The sequence below is a fragment of the Leopardus geoffroyi genome, chromosome D2, assembly GCF_018350155.1.
Source record: "Leopardus geoffroyi isolate Oge1 chromosome D2, O.geoffroyi_Oge1_pat1.0, whole genome shotgun sequence".
In the NCBI taxonomy this organism is placed as follows: Eukaryota; Metazoa; Chordata; class Mammalia; order Carnivora; family Felidae; genus Leopardus; species Leopardus geoffroyi.
The window spans coordinates 77229898-77254986 of record NC_059334.1 but is presented as its reverse complement, the minus strand read 5'-3'; the positions used below and the strand labels follow the sequence as shown (position 1 = coordinate 77254986).

At 45.8% G+C, this 25089-nt stretch overlaps 1 protein-coding gene across 3 annotated transcripts in view; it reads right to left on the bottom strand.

The window, feature by feature from the left end:
• The window catches only part of PLPP4 (phospholipid phosphatase 4), a 128599-nt gene that overhangs the window by 52378 nt on the left and 51132 nt on the right, over positions 1–25089 (bottom strand). The window contains exons 3-5 of one of the 3 annotated variants that reach the window (XM_045439142.1): positions 20028–20118; positions 15187–15250; positions 13474–13598 (exon numbers count right to left, since the gene is read on the bottom strand). The exons of 1 other annotated variant lie outside the window; for it this stretch is intronic. In XM_045439142.1, the coding sequence (XP_045295098.1) occupies positions 13474–13598; positions 15187–15250; positions 20028–20118 (280 nt within the window). The remainder of the gene's footprint in view (positions 1–13473; positions 13599–15186; positions 15251–20027; positions 20119–25089) is intronic. One more of the 3 variants, XM_045439143.1, reaches the window with a different exon arrangement.

Sequence of the window (25089 nt, the reverse complement as noted above, 5' to 3'; positions counted from 1 at the left end):
TCACAGAGCTAGAACAAACAATCCTAAAAGATGTATGGAACCAGAAAAGACCCAGAATAGCCAAAGCAATCCTGAAAAACAAAACCAAAGCGTTTGAGGTATCACAATCCTCAAGATGTATTACAAAGATGTAATCAACAAGACAGCATGGTACTGGCACAAAAACAGACACTCAGATCAATGGACTAGGATAGAGAACCCAGAAATGGACCCACAAACGTATGGCCAACTAATCTTTGACAAAGCAGGAAAGAATATCCAATGGAATAAAGACAGTCTCTTCACAAGTGGTGCTGGGAAAACTGGACTGCAACATGCTGAAGAATGAAACTGGACCACTTTCTTATACCATACACAAAAATAAATTCAAAATGGATGGAAGACCTAAATGTGAGACAGGAAACCATCACATCCTACAGGAGAACACAGGCAGCAACCTCTTCGACCCAGGCCGCAGCAGATTCTTACTTGACATGGCTCTGGACATAAGGGAAATAAAAGCAAAAATGAACTATTGGGATCTCATCCAGATAAAAAGCTTCTGCACACTGAAGGAAACAATCAACAAAACTAAAAGGTAACCGATGGAATGGGAGAAGATATTTGCAAATGATATATTGGATAAAAGGTTAGTATCCAAAATCTATAAAGATCTTACCAAACTCAACACCCAAAAACAAATAATGCAGTGAAGAAATGGGCAGAAGGCATGAATAGACACTTTTCCAAAGAAAAGAGCCACATCCAGATGGCTAATAGACCCATGAAAAGATGCTCAACATCACCCATCATCAGGGAAAAGCAAATCAGAACCACAAGGAGGTATCACTTCACACCTGTCAGAATGGCTCACGTTAACAACTCAGGCAACAACAGATGTTGGCGAGGATGCAGAGAAAGGGGAACCCTTTTGCACGGTTGCTGGGAATGCAAACTGGTGCAGCCACTGTGGAAAACAGTATAGAGGTTCCTCAAAAAATTAAAAATAGAACTACTCTACAACCCAGCAATTGCACTACTAGGTATTTATCCAAAGGATACAGGACTGGATTCAAAAGGATTCAAAAGGGCAGGATACAGGATTCAAAAGGGCACATGCACCCCAATGTTTATAGCAGCGCTATCAACAATAGCCAAAGTATGGAAAGAACCCAAATGCCCATCGACGGATGAATGGATAAAGAAGATGTGGTATATAGATAGATATAGATATAGATATAGATATAGATATAGATATAGATATAGATATAGATATAGACAGATATAATGGAGTATTACTCAATAATCAAAAAGCATGAAATCTTGCCATCTGCAACTACATGGATGGAACTTGAGGGTATTATGCTAAGTGAAATTAGTCAGAGAAAGACAGATATAGGACTTCACTCATATGTGGAATTTAAGATACAGAACAGATGAACATAAGGGAAGGGAAGCAAAAATAATATAAACATAGGGAGGGGACAGTACGTAAGAGACTCTTAAATACAGAGAACAAGTTGAGGGTTGCTGGAAGGGTTGGGGGGTGGGCTAAATGGGTAAAGGGCATTAAGGAAGACACTTGTTGGGATGAACACTGGGTGTTATACATAGGGGATGAAACATTGGAATCTACTCTTGAAATCATTATTGCATTATATGCTAACTAACTTGGATATAAACTTAAAAATAAATAAATACATAAATAAATAAATAATTATAACATGAAAAAAATGCACTAAAACTCAGTAAGAATAGTAAGAATCTGTGGCATTTGAACCTGACCCATTCCTTCCTTCCTCAATCACAGCCTACTATGATGAATCTCCATCCCAGGTGGATATAGCCCGAACACAGGGCCCCCTCCTCCTCTTCCTCTTCCTCTTCCTAGTCAAGGGCAATGGGACCCTCCTGGGAGGGGCAGGCTGTCAGCATTTCTCAACCCCCCAAGAGGATCAGAGGCTACTATGGTCCCCTCCCTCTAGCACCCAAGTCCTGGGATATGGGTGTCATTGAGAGAGAACCTATCACTGTCCCTGGCCCCAGCTGCAGAGACCTGTAATCACCAAAACAACCTCGGGAAAAATAAAACAAAGATGAAGAACTCAAACCACCTGACTTCAATACCTACCAGAAAACTACAGCCATCAATACAGTGAGCTTCTGGCATCAGGATAGGCACAGAGATTAATGACCAGTATACAAAGCACAGAAATAGACCCACAATTACACAGTGTATTAGTTTTCACAAAGGTACCAAGGCTATTGGATGATAAATGGGAAGTCTTTTCAATAAATGGTGCTGGAAAAAATGAATATCAATACAGAAGAACCTGACCTTCAAACTCTACCTTGCACAGTGAACAAAAGTCAATTTGAGAAAAGCCTAGATTTATACAAAAACCACAGCGTTTTTGAAAAAAATATACGAAGGTATCTTCGCAACTGGAGGGTGAGAAAAGATTTTTTTTTTAATGTTTATTTATTTTCGTAGGAGAGAGACAGAGCACGAGTGGGGGAAGAGCAGAGAGAGAGGGAGACACAGAATCTGAAGCAGACTCCAGGCTCTGAGCTGTCAGCACAGAGTCTGATGTGGGGCTCGAACTCACAAACTGTGAGATCATGACCTGAGCTGCAGTGGGACGCTTAACCAACTGAGCCACCCAGGCGCACCCCCCCCCCGCCTTTTTGTTTTTGAGAAAAGATTTCTTTTTTTTTTTTTTCCAACATTTATTTATTTTTTTGGGGACAGAGAGAGACAGAGCATGAACGGGGGAGGGGCAGAGAGAGAGGGAGACACAGAATCGGAAACAGGCTCCAGGCTCTGAGCCATCAGCCCAGAGCCCGACGCGGGGCTCAAACCCATGGACCGCGAGATCGTGACCTGGCTGAAGTTGGACGCTTAACCGACTGCGCCACCCAGGCGCCCCGAGAAAAGATTTCTTAAACGGGACACAGAAAGCAATAATGATGCAAGGAAAAAAATGGCAAATTAGACTTAATCAAAATTAAAAACTGTTGCTTACCAAAAGACACCATTATGAATATAAAGTGGGAAGCCAGTGATGGAAGAAAATATTCACAAGACATTTCTTTCACAAAGGCTTGTGAACAGAATAGGAGGAAGCTTCACCAACTAATCAAAAACAGACCAAAAAAAACCCAAAAATTTTTAGTGGCCGAAGGACTTTGTTCAGACCCTGCACCAAGGAAGACATGTGAAGAGCCAATAGGTAAATGCAAATATACATGGCATCATTAGTCATCAGGGAGATGCAAATTACAGGTACAATGAGATACTACCGCACATGTGCTAACACGCTTCAACTGCAAGAGCCTGATGACACCCAAATGTTGGTGAAGATCAAGGAGCACTTGTAAGTTTCACACGCCGCCCGTGGGAATGCGAACTGACACAAGTGTTCGGCAAAAATATTTGGCGGTTTCTTCCAATGTTAAATACATACCACACTTTTACCCCCCAACGTCACTCACAGCTATTTAACCAAGATAAACGGCATTCTGGCACATCAATGCTCCCAGTGGCTTTTATTAACAACTGAAAACACTGGCAACGATCTGTTTAGCAAAGAGAGAATGGATAAATGATTTGGAGGATATCCATGACAGTGGAATACAGAGAGGGAGGCAAACCGCAAGAGACTCTTAAATATGAGGACAAACTGAGGGTTGACAGGGGGATGGGGGTGGGAAGGGGTGATGGGCACTGAGGAGGGCAGTTGTTGGGATGAGCGCTGAGTGTTATCTGTAAGTGATGAGTCACTGGAATCTACTCCTGAAGCCAAGACTACACTGCATGGTAGCTAACGAGATAAAACTAAAGAATCTGAACAAAAACAAAAGCAAAAAACCTGAACAGCGGTTCTCCTGAAGCACTGAAGACTGACTCAGGGACATAATGAACCTTCTGGGGTTAAAGAGATACTCTATATTGTGACAGGAACATGGGTGACATAGTATGTGCATGTATCGGAACTGAATGACGACGATTTATGTGTTTTGATACAAATTTTACCTTAAAATACCAAAATAATTTTTTAAAAAGCACTGTCAGTACTGAATGGTGGTAGGAAATGGGCAGAGAAACATAAGAAGCAAGAAGGGCAAGGTGTTGCACCTGGGCCACGGGTATATTCAGTAGGTTCCTGGTTTGGGTTATAGGTCTGAAACTTTTTATAATAAACAGTTGAAAAAGAAAGACGGAAAAAGGCGTTAGTCTCATATATAACCTTTAACCTTACCCTGGTGTTTTCTTCACAGAAAGCAAATAGTGAGTTGAGTTTTTGAGGGAGAGTATTTTATATTAATTAAACAGTATCCATTTTATTTATTTTTTTAAGAAGTTTATTTATTTATCTCGAGGGAGAGAGAAAGAACAGGAAGGGGAAGGGCAGAGAAAGAGGAGAGAGCGAGAATCCCAAGCAGGCTCTGCACTGCCAATACGGAGCCCGGTGTGGGGCTCGAACTCATGAGCCATGAGATCATGACCTGAGCCAAAGTTGGACACTGAACCGACTGAGTCATCCAGGTGCCCCGAACTGTATCAATTTTAAATATATCCTATTTGAGGGGCACCTGGGTGGCTCAGCTGGTTAAGCATCTGACTCAGTTTCAGCTCAGGTCACGATCTCACAGTTTTGTGGGTTCGAGCTTCTCATCCGGCTCTGCACTGACAGTGTGGAGCCTGCTTAGGATTCTCTCTCTCTCCCTCTCTCTTTGCACCTCCCCCGCTCATGCTCGCTTGCGCTCTCTCTCTCTCTCTCTCTCTCAAAATAAATAAATAAACTTTATCAATCAATCAATCAATCAATCAATCCTATTTGGTCAGACCGGGAACTTGGAGAGTGGATGAACTTAACACACGAGTGATCAACTTCTTCCACACATTTGCCTAATTACCCTAAACAGGGTTGCTCAGCCTGGACACACTTGACATCTGGGGCAAGATAGCTCTGTGTTGCGGGGCTGTCCCGTGCCCTGCAAGCTGTTCATGGCAGCATCGGTGACCTCTATGTACTAGATGCTAGTAGTCCGCCCCCCGATTTGTGACAACCGAAACTTCCTTCGAGACATTGCTAACTGTCCCCCAGGAGGCAAAACTGTCCAGTTGAGAACTACCACCCCAAAACATGCATCCTCAAACAGGACAGCATCACCTGCCCCCCCCCCACCAAGGGGAATGAAAACTGGTTCTTGGGGAGATGAAAAAGTCTTAGGTATTATAATTGCTTGTGGCCCTGCAAAGGGTCACAGTACACACACACACACACACACACACACACACACACACACACACACACACAGATACAGTATATTGTTGGCATTAAAATTTCACAGTAGAAAGGAACAATTATGAGGGGGGGGATGTCTGAGACAAGGAGGAGGGGTGATTGTGAAAGATGAAGAGGTGCCCTCCTATGAAGAGGTCTAGGATTCTGCTTAAAGCAATCATTCCCTCCCCACATTTGGCAACCCCAGAGCAAGGCTTTCCAATGTGCAGGGGAGTCTTCGTTTGCTTGAGAAAGATGTGGCAAAATAACCACAGTTGCTTCCCAGAACCTCGCAAATTGTCTTTGAAGCTTGAGATGGAGGATGATACAGATTGAGGAGAAAAGCTGTAAGGGGCTCTTGCCAAATCTGATGCCGTCCCTCTACACACTAGTGAGACTGGACGTTTTCCTCTAAGTTCTAGAAACCACACTAATTGAGCTGACCCCAGACAAATGACCACCAGTGTGCCCTGGCTGAACCAATGATCTCAGCAGCCGAAACTGCCATTTTATAGCATTTTTTTAAGTTCATTTATTCATCTTGAGAGAGAGCGCGAGAAAGAGAGAGCAAGCCGGGTAGGAGCAGAGAGAGGGAGACAGAGAATCCCAGACTCCACACTGTCAGCACAGAGCCCAATACGGGGCTTGAACCCACGAACCGTGAGATCGTGACCTGAGCCCAAATCAGGACTCAGACGCCTAACTGACTGAGCCACTCAATAGCATTTTTACCAGAAGAAGGTAGTACGTTTCAAGTTGCTCATCTACCAAAACCCATTCAGCAAACCCCCCGGACAGCAATTTCAATTAACTCAATGATGCGAAAGGACTAAACCTTACAATTTCCTGTTTTCATTTTCCTGTTTCTTTACACAAAAGCTTGCCTAACATTTAACAACCAGCTGGTTTATAATACTGAATATTCATGCTGGACAGGGTCACACCTGGCCAGTTAGCATACATGGGATCTTGTGACCAGTTCTCAATCTGTAGTTAAAACACATTTAGATTTGTTCAGTGAAAGCAAACTCCCAGACATTCAGCCTTACAAAGACCCTTCAACAGGTGCATGCCACGCTCAAGGACTTGTCAGCAGACGAACACTGAGGCTGAGCAAGAACCTTCGAACACGGGATACCTCTGCAGCTAAGGTATTAGAGCATCATAGTGGTTGTTTCTGATTTTAAAATGATAGCAGAAGGATAGAACAACAGTGCAATGGCTAATTTCATGTGTCATCATGGATAGGCCAGGGGGCCCAGCTGCTCTGTCAACCTCAGTCTAGATGTTACTGTCAAGATATTTGTAGATGGGATGACCATTTACCATCTTTAAGTCAAGGAGCTCACCTTCCCCAGTGTGGCTGGGCCTCGCCCAATCAGTTGAAGGCTCTAAGAGCAAAGACTGAAGTTTCCCAAATAAAATCCTACCTCAAGACTGAAACATGGAAATCCTGCTTGACTTTCCAGGCTGCTGGCTTGCTCTGCCCTTTTTAAACTCAAGACTGCAACGTCACCCGATACCTGAGCTTCTAACCTGCGGGCGGGCCCTACAAATTTCAGGCTGGCCAGACCCACACCCATGCAAACCAGTTCGTTAAAATAACTGCTCTCTCTCTCTCTCTACACACACACACACACACACACACACACACACACACACACTGCTGGTTCTGTTTCTCTGGAGAACCATGACTAATGAAAACAGGAACATAGATTCTACCTTAAATGGAGCTAGTCCATTTAAGTCCACACCGTATGCCAATGAAAAAACAGGTGGCAGAGAGAATACCTCTCAGAGCCAGGAAAGACAAGTCTACGGCCTGCAGAGGGCGGTGCTGATGAGAAGCCGCTCACCCACCAACAAGAGCCTGCAAAGCTCTGAACTGGAGGCCCCAGGTACTACAGGAGGCAGGGGGAAAGGCACAGGATGGACACAGGGAACAGGTGGAAAGACCTTATTAAGAGCAGTTAACGTCTCCACCCCAACCTACAAACCAGAAAGGAAACATCACGTCCCTGACTCTTGAAGAAGATAGAAAGTTCAACTATTTGAGGCTCTGCACTTAGGAAAAGCAGGCAAGAAGAGAACAGGGCCGAACAACCAGGCTGAGAACCAGGGGGTTAAGGGGACGTCCGCAAGGTCACCTGTAAGAACCCAAGCCCCTCAGCCTGGCACCCAGAACGCCAGGCTCAGGTACACCCGGCGAGAGCCAGAGGCGCCTCCCTGGGAAATGGAAGAGCTCAAAGTAAAGGCCAGAAGCCAGCACTCAGAATCAACCAGTGAAAACCCAGCTCGCTCCCCAGTCATCCTTCAGTGAAGACTAATTAAAGAGGTCTGCCCAGTTAGCTTAGTGTTTCCACCTTAAATAAGAATCCCAGTAAGGTATATCATGTGAAACTTCAGATGGCCAGACACGGAGAAAGGATTCTAAGAGGTTCCAGACAGGGGAAGAAAAACAAAACCAAGGAAGGGAAGACTACAAGGCTTGTCTCAAACGCACTGTAAACCAGAATCCTGCGCAGAAGTGATTTTCTACCTAGAATTCCGCACCCAGCTAAAGAGTCGGATAAAGGCACTTCTGGTATAAATATCTCAAAACGTGCAGCTCCAATGTCTTCTGCTGGGAAATGATAGGAACGGGTGCTTTTCCTCCCAGAGTTCTACCTGTCCCCGGCTTGGAATTTCCAGCTCCCCAATTCCACAGCACCGTGGCAATGCACCTGGTATTTGTTCTTGCCCTAAAGAAGACACCACCACGTCTGACCATCCTGTACCCTCCCCAGGAGCTAACCCAGTACCTACAAAACAGTCAGTGCTCAAGAAGAATCTGTTAGATCACCATTAGCCAAATACACCTTTTGAATCTTGTCTGTCATGTAAAGAACTGTATCCCACGAGCACCGATTATCCTATAAATGCCCCCTTTAAAAAATGTGATAGTTGGTTAAAAACTGAAACATCTGTGTGCACAATTACAGTGCCCTGGTCTTGCTTTAGTAATTTTTTTTAATTTAAGTTTCTTAGAGCAGTTTTAGGTTCACAGCAAAATGAAGAAGGTACACAGAGACTTCCCACAGGACCCCCACCCCCACACACGCACAGGCCCCCTCACTATCAACATCCCCCGTCATCTGTTCCAACTGATGGGCCTACACGGACAAATCACCCGAAGTCCACAGTTCACATTAGGGATCACTCTTGCTGTTGTGCGTTCTATGAGTTTTGACAAATGCACAATGATACATATCCACTATTCAAGTATCATAGAGAGTAGGTTTCACTGCCCCCAAACTCCTCTATTCTCTCCCTATTTATCCCCGCCCAACCCCAGCCCTCATGGTAATGCTTTTTCATACTATTTGTTTGGAGAATAAGCAACAGGTTTTCAGTTTTCTGGGCCATGTCTCCCTTGCAACTGTACAAGTCAGCCATTAGAATGTGAAGACCTCCATAGACAATATATAAACAAATGGGCATCCCTGTGTTCCAATAAAACTTTATTTATAAAAACAAGTAGGCATTGGATTTGGCCCACGGGCTGTTGTTTGCTAACAGCCTGACAACCATGTCCCTTGATAGATTCTCACCATTTTTACAAGAACGAAGTTTCTTAATAGCTTCACGTGGCATTAATAATTTACTTCTATTTTCTGTCTGAAACCTAACCCTGAAACCATACCCGGTCAGAAGCAGAGACTGCAATGAAAGACAATTCCCTTTTCAGAATATCCCTGCTTTGAAGCTCCCTTGCCTTTCTCTGCTTTAAATCCCAAATTTCTCAGGGCGCCTGGGTGGCGCAGTCGGTTAAGCGTCCGACTTCAGCCAGGTCCCGATCTCGCGGTCCGGGAGTTCGAGCCCCGCGTCGGGCTCTGGGCTGATGGCTCAGAGCCTGGAGCCTGTTTCCGATTCTGTGTCTCCCTCTCTCTCTGCCCCTCCCCCGTTCATGCTCTGTCTCTCTCTGTCCCAAAAATAAATAAACGTTGGAAAAAAAAAATAATTAAAAAAAAAAATCCCAAATTTCTGGTAACTCTGGAGGGAACACTTGCTCTTTGAAACTGTGATCTCTGTTTTGCCCAGAAGGGTGGCCCGGGCTGCCTTACGGAGAGAGTCCCATACGAAGGCTGCCATGGGACATGCTGTTTGCCAGCCGAGCACTTCAGCGGAGCGCTGACTTGTTTATGGTAAATTGGGAACAAGATCTTTTATTTCCAAAAGAAACCGTTTGCTCTTCTGTTCGAAGAAAACCAACTCTCCTGCGGGATGATATGTGGACATCGACCACCTTCTAGTCACTGATTATCTATAAACAGAGCAGACGCAAAGCCGTGGTTACCTAGCCTGGAAAATTCATCTCGGGAGATCCCATGCTCCAGAACGCCTGTGTCTACTCACTCCAGTGCAACCTACAAAGTTGATTTTACTGAAGGGAGAAGGAGTGTGTGTGTCACAACTGGGGTCCACCAACATCACCCCACTGAGGCCCAGCACCTCCTCTGAAAGCCAAGAGTCATGCCAACCACGAGGCTTCCTGTTAGCCACAGTAAGAAATCCAAAGAACAGCACTGATGGTTTTTCTAAGTGGATGTGGCAGTTCCCTGTAAGGCAATCACTGACCTGTCACAACAAAGAAAGAGAGCAGATAAAAATACTATCATCAACGCCTAGACACAGGGTAGGATTCTGTGTCTGCCAAGTAGTAAAAACCTGTAACTTTTAAGTAGTGTCTTAAGCAAAAGATAGTAACAGCCTCTGTCAAAAAGCTGGTCTCCCACAGATGCGACATCAGCCATGCATTTGACAGGGCACCTGGCGGACAGCTCTGTCAGCAAATGCATCTGATAGGGAAGGTGTGCTTCTAAAACGAGCACTTTTGTGGGGCTCGGCCCCCACTCTCGAGGACCAGCGGTCTTCTGGTTGATTTCTTCACACCCAGAGCTATTTCCTTCCCAAGGTCAAATGCAACACGGGATACTAAATTGTGCCGCTGTCCTTGGTCAACCATCGGAAAGCCAGGGTTCAGGTTTTCCCACAGGGGTTCACTTCTTTCTGCTTTTAGCATTGGAAGCCCCTTAAAGCTCAGTCTTTGGGAGGACAGAACATGCCCTAAAACAATAGAGAACTCGAGTGACGCTACAGAGACAGAGATGGAGAGCAGACAGGGGTCAAGCCCAGGTGCATGCTGTTCCAGGGCCCTGTACACAGTGGCTGGCATCAGAATGCCAGATGATGAGCAGATGGTAACCGTGCGGTGGGGCATTCCTCCACTGGCACCACAAGTCCTCCAAAACAGACACTCACTTAAAATGAGACTTCAGGGGCGCCTGGGTGGCGCAGTCGGTTAAGCGTCCGACTTCAGCCAGGTCACGATCTCGCGGTCCGTGGGTTCGAGCCCCACGTCGGGCTCTGGGCTGATGGCTCAGAGCCTGGAGCCTGTTTCTGATTCTGTGTCTCCCTCTCTCTCTGCCCCTCCCCCGTTCATGCTCTGTCTCTCTCTGTCCCAAAAATAAATAAACGTTAAAATGAGACTTCAGAGGGAGCGCCTGGGAGGCTCAGTCAGTTAAGTGCCTGACTTCAGCTCAGGTCATGATCTCACGGTTCGTGAGTTCGAGCCCCACGTTGGGCTCTGTGCTAACAGCTTGGAGCCTGCTTCACATTCTGTGTCTCCCTCTCTCTCTGCCCCTCCCCAACTCATGCTCTGTCTCTCTGTCTCTCTCTCTGTGTCTCTCTCTCTCTCTCAAATAAACATTAAAAAAAAGTGAGACTTCAGAAGGACAAATAAACTCAGAGTGGGAAGTGATTACAAATGGATGTTTTGCCTTAAGTAGCCTCAGAGAAGCTCGGGCCCTCCACCTTCATGCACCGCGGGGCCCTCGCTATGGGCATTCTAGGGAAGCACACTCAGTAAGCGTTTTCTCTCAATCTCCCCCGAGACTCTAGAGCCAAACCCCTTCCATTAACTGGTAAGCGTTCAGTCTCAGCCTCTGTATTCTTTTCCCAGGGCTGCCCTTACCGATGAACACCAGCCTGATGGCTAACGACAACAGCAATATGTTCTCTCATGTTCTGGAGCCCAAAAGTCTGAAATCAAGGTGTGGCAGGGTCATGCTCCCCATGAAGCCTCCAGGAGAGGATCCTCCCTTGCCTTCTCCAGCATTTGGTGGCTCCAGGTGGCTCCCTGTGTCACTCTGATCTCTGCCCCCAACTTTACATGGCCTTCTCACCTGTGTCTCTGTGTCTCAAATATTCCTCTGTCTTTCTCTAATGGGAACATTTGTCATTGGACTTAGGGCCACCCTAAATGCAGGATGAGCCCATCTCCAGATCCTTAATTACCTCTGCTAAGACTATTTTCCAAATAAGGTCATGTTCACAGGTTCTGTGGGCTAAGACTTGGACATATCTTCTGGGGGAACATTATTCAACCCACTATAGTCTCCAACAAACCAGACAAGAGTATGAGTTATTTATTTAAATGAACATGGAGGGCATCTGAGTGGCTCAGTCGGTGAAGCATCTGACTTCAGCTCAGGTCATGATCTCGTGGTTCCTGAGTTCATGTTCCCCATTGGATGAGCTCAAGCCCCACTTTTGGTGAGCCCCTCTTTCTCTCTCTCTCTCTCTCTCTCTCTCTCTCTCTCTCTCTCTCCCCCCCCCCTCTCTCTGACTCTCTGTCCCTCACTCATTTACGCCAAATACATAAATAAATACAAACAAACATACATACATACATACATACATACATACATACATACATACATAAATCTTCATTGTATTTAAACACTGAAAGTCCTGAGACACTATGGAGTCAGAGGCTGGCATGAAGGTCAACGAAGGGTTCTTGAACAAGTTACTGAGTCTGTCTGAGCTTCACTGTCCTCATGCGTAAAATGGGGATAACCCGGCCTGGGGTGGGGGGCCACTGTACAGGTTAACAGCAACTCACTTAGAGTGTCTGGAACCCCAATATCTTGTTGACAGGGCTCTCATCTCTAAGGGCTCTGAGCAAAATGTCCACAAGCACCTCAGGATAGTTACTCCTTGATCCAGCCACTATCAGGAAGAAGTACTCAGTCTTAAGTACTTAGAGAAAACAGGACAGATTAAGGTAACAGACCTGCCAAAGGCAAGTAACGTCAGACCTGTAAGGAATCGAGGACTTCGGGTCACAAGAGTGGCCTCTCTCAAGTGGTTGCCGGTGGCCACAGTGCTTCTCCAATGATCCCAGGATCACCAACCTAAATATACAGCATGCCACTACCTCTGGACTCCCCGGGACACGAGCTGTGTCTTATTTACCTTTGTGTCCCCCACACCTGGCACAGTGCCTGGCACTTAGTCATTCTGTAAACATTGCCGGAATGAGCCCAGGTATTCTGGAACCTCAGCTCTGGCTACAAACAATAATATGGATGAGTACCGTTGATTTAACGCACGTACTGAGTACTTCACGTATACGTTGAGTGGATTCAATAAGATAACGCACCTACACATTTTGTCATGGTGGCTGCTCCAGAAATGACAGCGATCATCATTACTTATTTTAACTCTCGCTCCAACCAATCATGGAAGCATTATCATCCCCATTTTACACAGCGGGAACTGAGGCAGGGGAGGGTAAGTCACAGAGCTAATACCTGACTGAACCAGGGTTTGTCACACTTCAAACACCTATGTGCTCTGCACTACACCGCCCTGCACCTGATTCGTATTACTTAGTGTTGGCTAAGGCTGGTCCCAGCTTGCATATCTATAACCAGACTATATATTGGTGTGTGTGTGTGTATTTTTATGTACTTGTATATGTGTATGTATGGGCTATAGATTGGTACACACACAATACCGTCACCGAAAGAATGAGCTAGATAAGAACACAGAGCTGAAAAGCTTAAGGTCCCAGAGAACGTGATAAATTCCCTTGCACTGTCAGGCTCCTGAATCGCACTGCCAAAGGGTAAAGTGTCACATGTCACACTCTGCTGAGCTCATAAAAGCAACACATACAATGTCTTGTAAACTCTAGAGCCTCATCCACAGGCTTATTACTTGCTGGCAAATTCTTGTTTCTAAGCCTACAGGGAAGAAGAATGAACTATGCTCAACATTCGTGTCCCAGCACTTTCCTCTCGACCGAAAATCTCAAGGCAAGTGGTCAGGAAACACGACCCGGAATTAAAGAGGGTCCCAGCCACCGTGAACTTACAGGAGGAATGGATGCTGGGGAAGCTTTTGCGGCCCTCGGACACCAGGTTGGGGTCACCCGTGCAGTGCATTTCCGAGTTCATCACTCCATCTGGAAAGCAGCGGTAAAAGAAATCGGGGCGAGGTCTACAAAAGACACCATGGACATTTTCAATATAAAATGCTGCCATCACAAATGAACCCCAAGCTGACCCCCACCACTCCCTGCTGCCCCCAGCTCCTCCTGTCACTGACACCAGAGCTCCCCATGGACCATGGGGGTCTTGGGAGAAGCTCAGGCTTCAGGGTCAGAAAGCTCTGAGTTGGAACTCCCGCTTGGCCACTTATTAGTTTTCTGACCTTGGGAAGGCTGTGTAGCCTCTCCCAGCCTCAGTTTCCACATCTGTAAAAGGGGGGGGATCGACACCCACCCAGAGGTGAGGTCGTGAGGTTTAGAGGAGATGACTAGATAGGAGGCCCTAAGCACAGTGCCAGAGAAATAGAAGGTGGTTCCTGCCTCCATCCACAGCTCCCATTCAGAGGCTGCTCTCAGGACCCCAGACTCCAGGTTTCTCGTGTCCCTACATCTTGAATTTGGATGGCCAATTGCCCCTCGCTGAATAGCAGGCTTCACCTAACCTCACTGAGAGGGAGGACCCGACAACTCAGCTCCATGATGCACAGCTCATGGCCATCCAGGCTGGCCTCTCTGGCCCACATCAGGGGAGGCAGACCTCACAGGAAGTGGGCAGAAGCTGGCCCCCTGAGGTCAAGCCACCTGTCGCAGACACAGCCAGCATTGACTGAGCCCTTCCTGGGGACCACGCACAGTGCTGGGCACTGCATGAGCATCATAACGTATGATTCTTATGCCATCCCCGGGACTTCCTTCATCTTACAGTTGCAAAAATGAAGGTTTAGAAAGGTAATACTCCTGCCCAAGGTCACATACAACCAGTAAGTGGCAAAAGCAAGCAATTGGATTCTTGCACCAACACACTTCACCCCATGTTTTTTTGTCTCCCTCAGGTGAGGATTTTTACACAGATGGGTGATAGCCAATCATTTCCCATTAATTCAACTAATATTTGCTGAAGGCCAGCCATGGGCAAGGCTCTGCTAGTTCTATAAACGCTAGGGCCCTTTTCTGCACATATTGGGTCACGCTGACTTCCTGATCTTCCCAGCTCTCGGATCTAGGCCCAATAATAGTCTATCAATACCTATAACCTATCAATAATCAGAATCAATAATCTATCAGAGCTGCTGGCGTACTCTCTCTCCCCTTATCGGCTAATGTTCTCCAAATGTAGTTATTCACCTACTGAACCAGAACCTTAGAGCAGACAAGGCCTGGGAACCAGCATTTTATTGGGGCCTCACAGCAACTCTAAAGAGAAAGTTGGAAGAATACCACAGCCCCAGGTGATGCATGGCCCAATCTGTATCCACCTTCTGCCCTCTTGCTACCTGGCCAGCACCCTCCACCAGGTAGATAATCAGTAAATGCTGAGGTTCTGAGAGGGGAGCTAACCTGTCCACGGCCAACAGCTAGTCAAGGCTGAAGTCAGGCCTCAAATTCAGGTCTTTCGACCATTCACCTCTATGGAGACCAGCTCACTGCTGGAGCAGTCAACAGAGAGGCAAGATAAATGGAGAAGAGGAATCGCTTCCCATGTGCCAATCCACAGATGACCTTGAGAGTCTAAGCCATTTGTTTCTTTTTGCAACTTACCTTCCCACTATCAACTTAATAGTGTTTGTGCAGACTCCATTCAAAGCAAGAGCCAAGGATACTGCTACAAAACAAAACCAACAGACAGAAAAATAATGAGCTGGTTCCCAATCACAATCATCATCCTCATCATCGTCAACATCATCATCAACATCATCATCAACATCACTGTTCCATGATAATACTATTCGATTTATGACCATAGAAATATGAACCAATACTTTAAAAAAACAGAGGTAAGTCTGCATGGCTAGAGTAAAATATAATTAAGACAAGACTCCAGAGAGTGACTCGTAAAATGCCAAGCCCCTATGACATAAAATTTATCTCTCCTCCCTGACTTTTTAATATTTTTAATATTGGAAAGGAACACATCCATTATGTTCTGGCCTGATAGGAACAGATTTAATACTACAGCATATAGAATTCCTCTTAGTGGTAGCAAGAAACTAACATTTTTCTTTCTTTCTGGCAATCTTCTCAAACATAATTCTAATCACAGCATCTGCTGGTATCCGTCTTTGGAGCAGGACATTCCCACTTGGCGATTATCTCTTTGTTGACTCTTCACCTGCTGACAGCTGTCCATTCGTTATCAAACAAATCACTTTCTGAGAAGGTAAACAGTCCCAACACCTCACTGGGTTTTGAGAAGGTTGGCCAGGTGGTACTTTTTTGCCATCTAAGGCAGTAGGAACTTCTGGAATACATTATTTAAAAATATACAGCATGGAAACTTTCTCTAAGTGGCTTGGAAGGATTTTGCTGGCTGAAGTACAGATCATCCAAAGGGAGAGAGCTTTCCCTGCAAGGACCTCCCAGGTCTCTCCCATATTTATCAAGACCTCACAAAAGGCAAGTCAACATAATGGAAGGTCAAATACCGTGCATAAGCGATAAAAACCTATTGACGCCCCCATTCCATTGTTTTGTTGAATAATAAAACATATAAGCTACCGTTTCCCTTTGGCAAATATTAACTGTTCAATAGTAGCTGAGATTTATGGAAGAAAATAGCAGTGGCGGGACATTTCCAGGAAGGGACTGCCTGGACCAGTTCATGGTCATCAAGGGAGACAAATGTGTTCTACAAGCAGAAAGTACTATGGAATGGCTGACACAGTCACTGAGGGCACCGGCCACAGAGATTGATACAAAACCTATCTGCTTTTAACAAGTCATGGGAAGCAGAGAGAATGGGAGGAACCGGTTCAAATGAATACCTTTGTCAAAGGGAAACAAATTACCTAAGAGCGAGACATGCAACAACTGGCCATATCTGAGTGTGGCAGCAAAGGATGGATGGGCCACCAGTGTGAAGAGCAGAGCAAGAGTCACAGCCCCGCACTGCCATTAACACACCAAGCAGGCAACTGGGATGTATAAATCGGAACCGAGCACGGGGGAATTCAGAGAGATCCCGCTGATTACATCCTGTACACACAGACCCTTCCTTCTGAAATGCTGGCTTCCCTCCTTTCTTGCCACCTTAGAACACTGCTGAGAGGTCTCCTTTGCAGAGAGGAGGGAAAATGCCCTGAGCTATCTTCACTGATGTATTCTCCCCAGAGCTATAACAATTCACAGGCTGTGGGATCACCCTGCAGGACTGGGATCTTTTCCTGCTAGAGCTGGTTTGGCAGACTCACTGCTGGGTTTTCCCAGCTGGGTCAGACTCCTTCTTATTCGGGTCCTAGCATGGCCTCAGCACCGAGGAGGTCTCTGGAAACAAGCATTGCTAGCTGATCTCCCAACGCCCTTAGGGAATTTCATAGACCGCTACATGGATCCAGAACACCATACATGTCCCCAGCCTCAGCACCAGCTGGGTTTATTGTAACACAGGGCAGTTCTTTGAAAAGTTTCAAGTAGCTGAACTAGAAAATGTGTAGATGCGATGTAACCACCAACAGCTGGCAACTTCACTCTCTGATCTAAAAGCCTGAAGGAGACAGAAGACAATCGGGCTCCTAACTGGTGCTATTTAGGGTGAAAGTCATCCCAGCATTCTGGAAGTAAACTGAACTGATTATTTTTGTCTGAATAGTACAACCCCTGGGGGACCAATATGGGGGCCTCTCACTGATACCAGAGGGTAGGCTGGGCCCAGATCAGATGCATGAAAGGCTGGCTGAGCAGGAACTGAATGGCCCCAGTCAGGGATGTTTGTTGACTAACAATAACCCAGGGGGTCTGTTTCATAAGGGCTGTGTTTACAACATCCCACAGCATAGTGGGTTTGAGAGAATTACGCAAACAAAACCAAAGACAAACCAGACTATGTCCGATAAAGAAATTCAAAGTGAAGTGTCCAATGAGTTAGCCTCTGAGAGGCCTGTATTGAGAACAATACTGCTTATATGCATCCCAAAGGATTAGAGGGCTTTTGCTGTTACTTTGCTTGTTGGGAATTCAGCACTGTGGTATTTCCATAACAGGGGTCTCTGTTATACCAATCAGCTGTTCTGCAGCCAAACCCCTAAAAGCCGGATGCTGCATGGGGGCAACCCTCACCCATCTTGTTCCACGGCACACGCACAAAGGTGGCCACTGTGGACATGCAGATAAAGGAAGGACTTGGGATTCAGGTCTGCTAAAGAAGGGACCCGAACACTAAACCACTCTCACTGAGAAAGTCCTGAACTCCAGATAACACTGGAAACACTACACGTGATTTCCTGTCCTTGGTTTTTAAAGATTACTCTTCCAGCCCCCTACTTCCAAGGCTTCCTAAAAGAAGTTATTTAAAAAAAAAAAAAAAAAACCACCTGTGTACAACAGGAGGCTCTTTATCATTTTTACAGGGCAAGCTCTCATTTATTTAGGCAAACAGAACATCCAATAACTCCACCTTGTGTGTTAACATATAGGAGGCAGGATATGGTGTGCAATTTCTAAATGTCACTCTAAGGGAGATTTAGCAGAAAATGAAAAGGTCTAGAGAAGTAACTTACTGCCATAACAACACACAACTCCAAAAGCTGGCAGTAAATTATAACCATAACCATGAGAGACAGGTCTTACCCACAGTCATATTACCTTAGGACTTGGTTCCAGGGGAGCAACTAGAATAAAAAGTAAGGCAAAGGATTGCCAGGTCAACTGAGACGACTCCCAGTAGGACGTTTCAGGGACCATGGGAATATTTATCCAAACACTGCCCTGGCTGCTCCACCCCCATGTGGAGGGCACTATGCCCTCCTTGGAAAAACTGACCTTTCTGCCACATCAGCTGAGGGGACTGAGATCATGTGACTGCCAAATCCCCAAACCACAGATAAGCAGCCGGGTAAACACTTGACCTGAGATAGGGCACCTATAGGCTGGCCAGGGACTCATGAGTTTTGTGTCCGGGTATGAAAAATGGGCTGAGCCAGAGGGTCTGCCCAGGAAGTCTGGTTCATTAGATGCAGAGGTACTTGGAGGTGGGCATTGGAGGTGACAGTCCTATGGGTGTGGGGCGGGAGCGCCTACCGCTGCAAGCTCGAACCCCATAGAAATCAAAAGTATGGGGCAGCAGAAATGATGGGCCCATTGGAGGATTAGGCAGGACACCTGAGAAGTAGAAGGAAGGTACATTACAGAGAGAAGCATGTCTCTATCCCCGTCCCAATGGCCCGGCTCCCTATTCTAGTTCCCATACTGCTCCTCTGTCCCTTTTCCCCCTATTCTTGGCTATCTGTGAGATTGCTGATATAACCCTGTAACTAAACCCCTAATTTATATGAGCTAATTGGAGAGAGATTCTGTTCTGTTCAATTAGAGCCTAACCAAAGCCTGGTTATGTAAGAAATGTTCCCTGTCCTGTGTCAGAGCACAAAGCCCCTTAACTGTTCTGCCTAGCCAAGATTTTGCCCTTACACTCATTCTTGTACCAAGAAAAGAGAAGACCATGTTTTGCTACCTTTTCATTTCCTCAAAGCCTAATAATTTACAAACATACCCTCAGAGGGGCAATATCTCATTTTTCCAGATATATTATCTAACTGAATAATAAAGTCCATACAACACATCAAAAACACAGTTTATGTAAGAGTTTGGATAGCTTTTATGAGGTGTCAAAAAATAAACATAATTCAGTTTTCCTAAGGATCAGAAAGCTGAAAACCTGGCTATTGGGTAGTTTATTTGGGTTACTCAGCAAGCCAATTACCTTTGCTTTCTCTTAATATTGTCATTTACTCAGTCCTTTAACTAATATGCAGATCATAAAAATGGGTTTAATCTTAAAAATGTCAAACTTGCGTCACATGCAGATACAGCTTAGCTTGGGGAGAATTTGTTACAATGGTCTTATAATCGATGGCAAAGACTACAACACTCTCTATACAATAAAAATTGCTTAATTTTAGAAATGTCCCCAAAAAGATGAGTTATAGAGTTTATTTCCGAATTCTGTTATATTTTACATCTGCTTTTGCCCATTTGTGCCTCCAGCCAATGGTGACAGGTCAAGAAATCTGTGCCTGATTTCTGAATTGCCTGTAATTTATTAGTCACAAATGTGGGATTTGGCAGTCAATAGTGACAGTTTCAGATCATCTTTGCCTTACCACTAAGAGCTACCCTGCTCCTGTGCCTGAGTAGCACAGATCTGGGATGTACAGACGGACATTCACATTCAGCACAATGGACAGCAGCCAGGCTGCCACTGAAGGTAACGTGTTTTTTACCATCTGCGAATTGGCTCTTCTTAGGGCTAAAAGTTTACCTTCTCTTGTTTCTCCCAAGTTTAATTTGACCAAGAGAAAAATCAGCTGGGTCCAACAGAGATTTTTTTAATCTACTGATCTAATTAAGTTCAGCCCCATCCCCTAGAGCAAGAACTGTGAATACTCTACCTAAGAAGGCTTCCTTAATTTCAGTCTTGTCTGTTCGCCGGATAATTTTCACCACACAAATAACAGCCAGGGGTGTGAGGAAAGAAATTGCCTGGAAAAAATAACAAATAATCCCTTATGAGGACAGCAGTTTGCTATCAGAGGGCTGATTGATAATTAGTTCAAGTTAGTTTCATTTAGACTCACTAGTTGAATGATGTTACTGAACTCCTGACCTCAAAGAAGGAGGATTTATATCTATACTTAGAGACTCTGACAACTTAAAAAAAAATTGGAGGTCTGATTGTGGGTTATAATTGATTTGCAATTGCTGGGAGCCACCTTTAAAGTGGTGGCTTTTTAGTTTTTTTTTTTTTTAATTTTTTAAAAATGTTTATTTATTTCTGAGAGAGAGAGGGAGGGAGACACAGAGTGTGAGCAGGGGAGGGGCAGAGAGGGAGACACAGAATCCGAAGCAGACTCCAGGCTTTGAGCTGTCAGCACGGAGCCCAATGTGGGGCTCGAACCCACGAGCTGAGAGATCGTGACCTGAGCCGAAGTTGGACACCCAACTGACTGAGACACCTAGGCGCGCCAGAGTGGTGGCTTTTTAAACAGGAAAGAATAGCCTATAATGATGACTCACCTTTGCCAGAGGACCCCCTCACATCCTCCACTGCAGAAAGAACCCTTGGCCTCCCATCCCCATCTCTCTGGCAACACACTGCACTTGCTTAGAGTCAATCGATTCAGTTTCTTTGATGTTCTTTTACTGAATTTCATTTCCTCCACAAAGCAGACTTTAATACTTTTGCTTACCGTCTCCCTTCCTTTCTTCCATCTCCTCCCCTCCCTTGGCCCAAAGCACACAGAAAAGTACAATAAGTGTTTAATGAATCAAGCTGGTGGGATTCAGATGCAAGCAACATTGATTACAGAGCGCTCTATGAGGCAGGAACTATGTTTGGGTAGCATCAGGCACCGGTGTCTCTTAAATCCTCATGATGACTCTGTGACTATCTTTGCCAGGCTTGGGGACTAAATGATGTGCCCAAGGACATACAGCTGGTGAGTAGCAAGGCCAGGCTTTGGAGACCAGGTTTTCTGCCTGCCATATCTAGCCTTTGTTCAGCATTCTACAATTAGTAAGTTGTTTTCACCATTCCAACAACCAGGAGAACAGTATTGAAGTTACTTCCTTACTGATTATAACATCTCAGGAAAACAATATCAGAAGGGACTAATTATCTCACAAATTCACAACTGACCTAATACACAGTGGTAGGAAGGGTGGGGTTTGGTGACTATTGACCGATAGTGCTCACACCTTTGGAAATCTCCACCTGTAATGCAATGCCACTTTTTGGAAAGGGACTTTCTAATGGGGATAGGCTTGGCTAGAAGACACTTTTCTTTTATAAAAACAATTCTCCAAATGAACACAGTCTTTCAAAACGACCGGAGATGCTCTACACACTTGCTGCAACTAGATTGCAAGAGCTCAGCACATCCTGGGGCCTCCTCTCTGGGAACCGTCTTCAGAGGCAGCTCATGAGACAGGAGAAAACCCCTCCCCTTGCTGGCTGGTTTCTTTCCCATTACAATGGCAGTAACCAGCTGGATGAGCCTCCTTATCAGCTGTGGTCCTGAATGACTTAGCTGTTTAAACACCAAATCAGCAAGTCCTATCACCATGGAAGGTATTCAGAAGAATGTGGCACCAGTCTAAGGGCAGCTGTATAAGAGGAGATTCAGAACTAGAGCAGAGAAGCAGAAGATTTCCCCAAGGGCGACTGGAAAAGGCAATGCTCACTTGTGCATTAATACCTCCAGCGACATCTGTGAAAGTTCCCAGGGGTGCCTGGGTGGCTCTCACACTTGAATAACAGTCGGGTTCATTACAAAGCTGAGTCCCTCAAGTAGCCTTACAAGACCCGTCTGGGAATCTACATTTTGTACCAGGTGTCTCAAATGATACTGATGCTGGTGAGTCAGAGGTTTGACTCGCGCATTTAGTGTTTCAAGAGTAATGATGGAAGCCCCTGCTTACTTAAGTCCAAAGTTACAGTCAAGGTCCAAGAAGTCCTTAGCTCCCTGTTTCCTCTCACATCAGACACGCAGATGAGGCCACACACTCCCCAATAGGGAAAAGCAGCTCACTCAACAGTGAATGGCACACAGTGACCCCACTGATACTCAAACCTTAAATACCAGAATAGCGCAGGACTGGAGACAACATTACAAGGCAATCCCGGATGGAATACTCTAAGGTAAGACTGACATAAAACCCCAGAAAAGATACGAGTTGGCAAGACCTTGCCTACCTCAGAGGCTGCCTACAGGAGATCCTGAGCTGGAGTGTACCAACCAAGAGGAGACAGGGACACCACAGGGGAGACCGATAGCTCCAGGCCCATGAGCAGGAGCCGGAGAAGGCATCAGGACCACCCAGTGGCTCCAGGCTCGCAGCCTGATGGCAAGGGGATCTCCCTGAGCACCGCTTCCTGTCTCAGCTCCCCTACTTCCAACAGCACCCCCCCAACTCTGATGGCCCAACCAGAGCCATCACTTAATTTCACCCCTTCTACAACTTTCCTATGTAGATGCACATTGGTCTGTTTTCTAGAACCACCAAGAAACTACTTCCTAGGCCTATGCTAGTCACCCAGGAGGGCGAGGGCTCCCCAGCTCATGAGCTTCACATGAGGGAATACATCAGAGGAAGAACCACAGCACCCATCATCCAGGCGGCCACAGAAATGTCTGTGCCTGAGGGTGTAGCCATCTTTCTTTCCTCCCCTCATCCTAATGACACTTGGGCTCCGATCCCACTTCTTCTTCCTGGAAACATATCTGCCATATCCTTGGACAGCACAGTCTTCAAGTCGGCATAGCCAGAGACATATTTACATGTGTCATCTCTCCCCCTTTTTACCAAGATTTTCCAACTAAAAGGTAGATTTAAGAGATTAGCCCCAGAAGCCAACCCATTAGGAAAACAACTTCCTTCTGGGCGGAAGCACCCCTGAACTGAGTAAGAGGAGTGGACACAAGAATGGGTACCCCCCTTTCACCCAACAAACCAGACTGAATGAAATCCAGGGCGCACCCCTTCCACCGCTCCTGCAAAAGCCTTTAAAGGCAGCTGCTCCGCTGCCTGAGCCCTTGGAGACAAAGACACACAGACAGGAAGTGGGGGTGACCACTTCTACTTCCAAACAGATGTGGACATGTAGGACAAAGAGGCAGGCAAAATATCCCCTGCTATTGTTTTCCCTTAGGTTAACTTTTCCAAGCTTTGAATGTTTTTTAAATCCTGGGAATGAGCCCAGTGGAAAGACAGTGAACGCTGAGTGCTTATTAAGAGGGACCGGAGAGAGACCAGAACGATGAATTCCAGCCAACCACTACTGCAGGACGCGGAAAACAGACTGAACCCTTCTCCATGCTTGAGTTTCCCTCACTAGTTACGAGAACAGGGCTGCCCCGCGTACCGACGTAAGTGAGATAAACAGCACTAACGTGCTCTGAAAACTTAATTAGGACCATGGTATGTTCTGGGCATTTCATGCAAATTAACATATTAACACACATTTACTTTATGGATAGGAAACTAAGGCACAGAGAGGTTAAGCAACCTGCTGAAAGGCACACAGCTACTGAGTGGTAAAGTGGAGATTTATACCCAGACTGTTTTTATATCAAGCTCTGGGATTTTAGCCATGGTGTTATAGCAGTTCTCACCTTAGAAGTAAGAAGCATTAATAAAACATGGTAAATGCCTTTTCTCTGGAGTTGGAGGGGGAAGTAAGGGGGCTCACATCCAGGAACATGGGTAAGTCACAGAAATGTTAGGGACAGCTGTCATGGATTCAGCACCTACTATGTGTGCCGGGCTTTCCTCACATTTGTCTAATCTTCTAACTACTCTCCTGGGGGAAACATCCTCCTTGCACAGCTAACAAAACCGAGAAAGAAATGAATTCTCAAAGGCACGCACCCGGTGGGCCTAGAAACCCCAACCTGCACTTCCATATGCTGCCTGGGCTGGAGTCTTGAATCGCAGTGATCACCTTGGTCCAAATGCCTCATCTTACAGGTGAGGAAACTGAGGCTGAGATCATTCTTGCATTAAAGAATGGCTTTGTAAGCTACTAATTAACTGTAGCGCACAGAACCCAAATATCAAGATAATATATCTCAGTCATCAGGCAGGGTCCAGTTTGTGGCTGGTTTTGCCTGGTGCTATTATACAGGCTGAGAAACACAATGTGCAGAACAGACTCCGATTAAGGAGAGCTGGGTTCAAGCTCCAGCTCTGACGCTTACCAGCTCTGTGGCCATGATCAAGTCACTCAACCTCTTCACCTTTGGATCTCAGTTTTCTCATCTCTAAGATGGGTGCAACAATACCATCCATAATAAATATTGCTACTGGGATTTAAATTCACCAGCAGTTATTGAATGCTTCCTCTGTACCACACACTAAACAAAGCACTGGAAGTCTATCACCCCACTTGATGCTGTCAACACTGTAGGAGGGGGAGAAGAGTGTTATCAAAGGCCCTTTATACAAGTAAGGAAACTGAGGCACTGAGAGGGTAGGTGATTCTTCCAAGTCACATAGCTAGAAAGGGGAACTGAGGCAATCCAGTCTGGAATGTACAGAGAAGCCCGACCCAGAGAATCCAGCAGCTAGCATCCAGCATCCACTGGATGCTACGATGTCATTATTTCCCCAGGGAAAAGTGTTAACAAATGACCCAAACCAGTAAAGGAGTACCAGGATCCTGTGACCACACTACTGGGAACAAAGTGGTTTGAAGCTCCCGCCCCCTATGCCCTGAGTCTGAGCAGTGCCGGGAGGAAGTCAGGAACAGGGAAGAGCCTAATGCATCCAGGCAACCTGCCATTGCCTACACGACCAGTGACCAGAGTCTCCACCGGGGACCGGCCTTGTGCGTCCACCAATGAAACCAACACAGGAAGTACTGTCAGTTCCTGGCCACTGCTGCTCCAGAAGGTGGGTCACCTGCAGCACTGATACAAGACACGGTACTTCCAGGATGCTTCTGGAAAATGA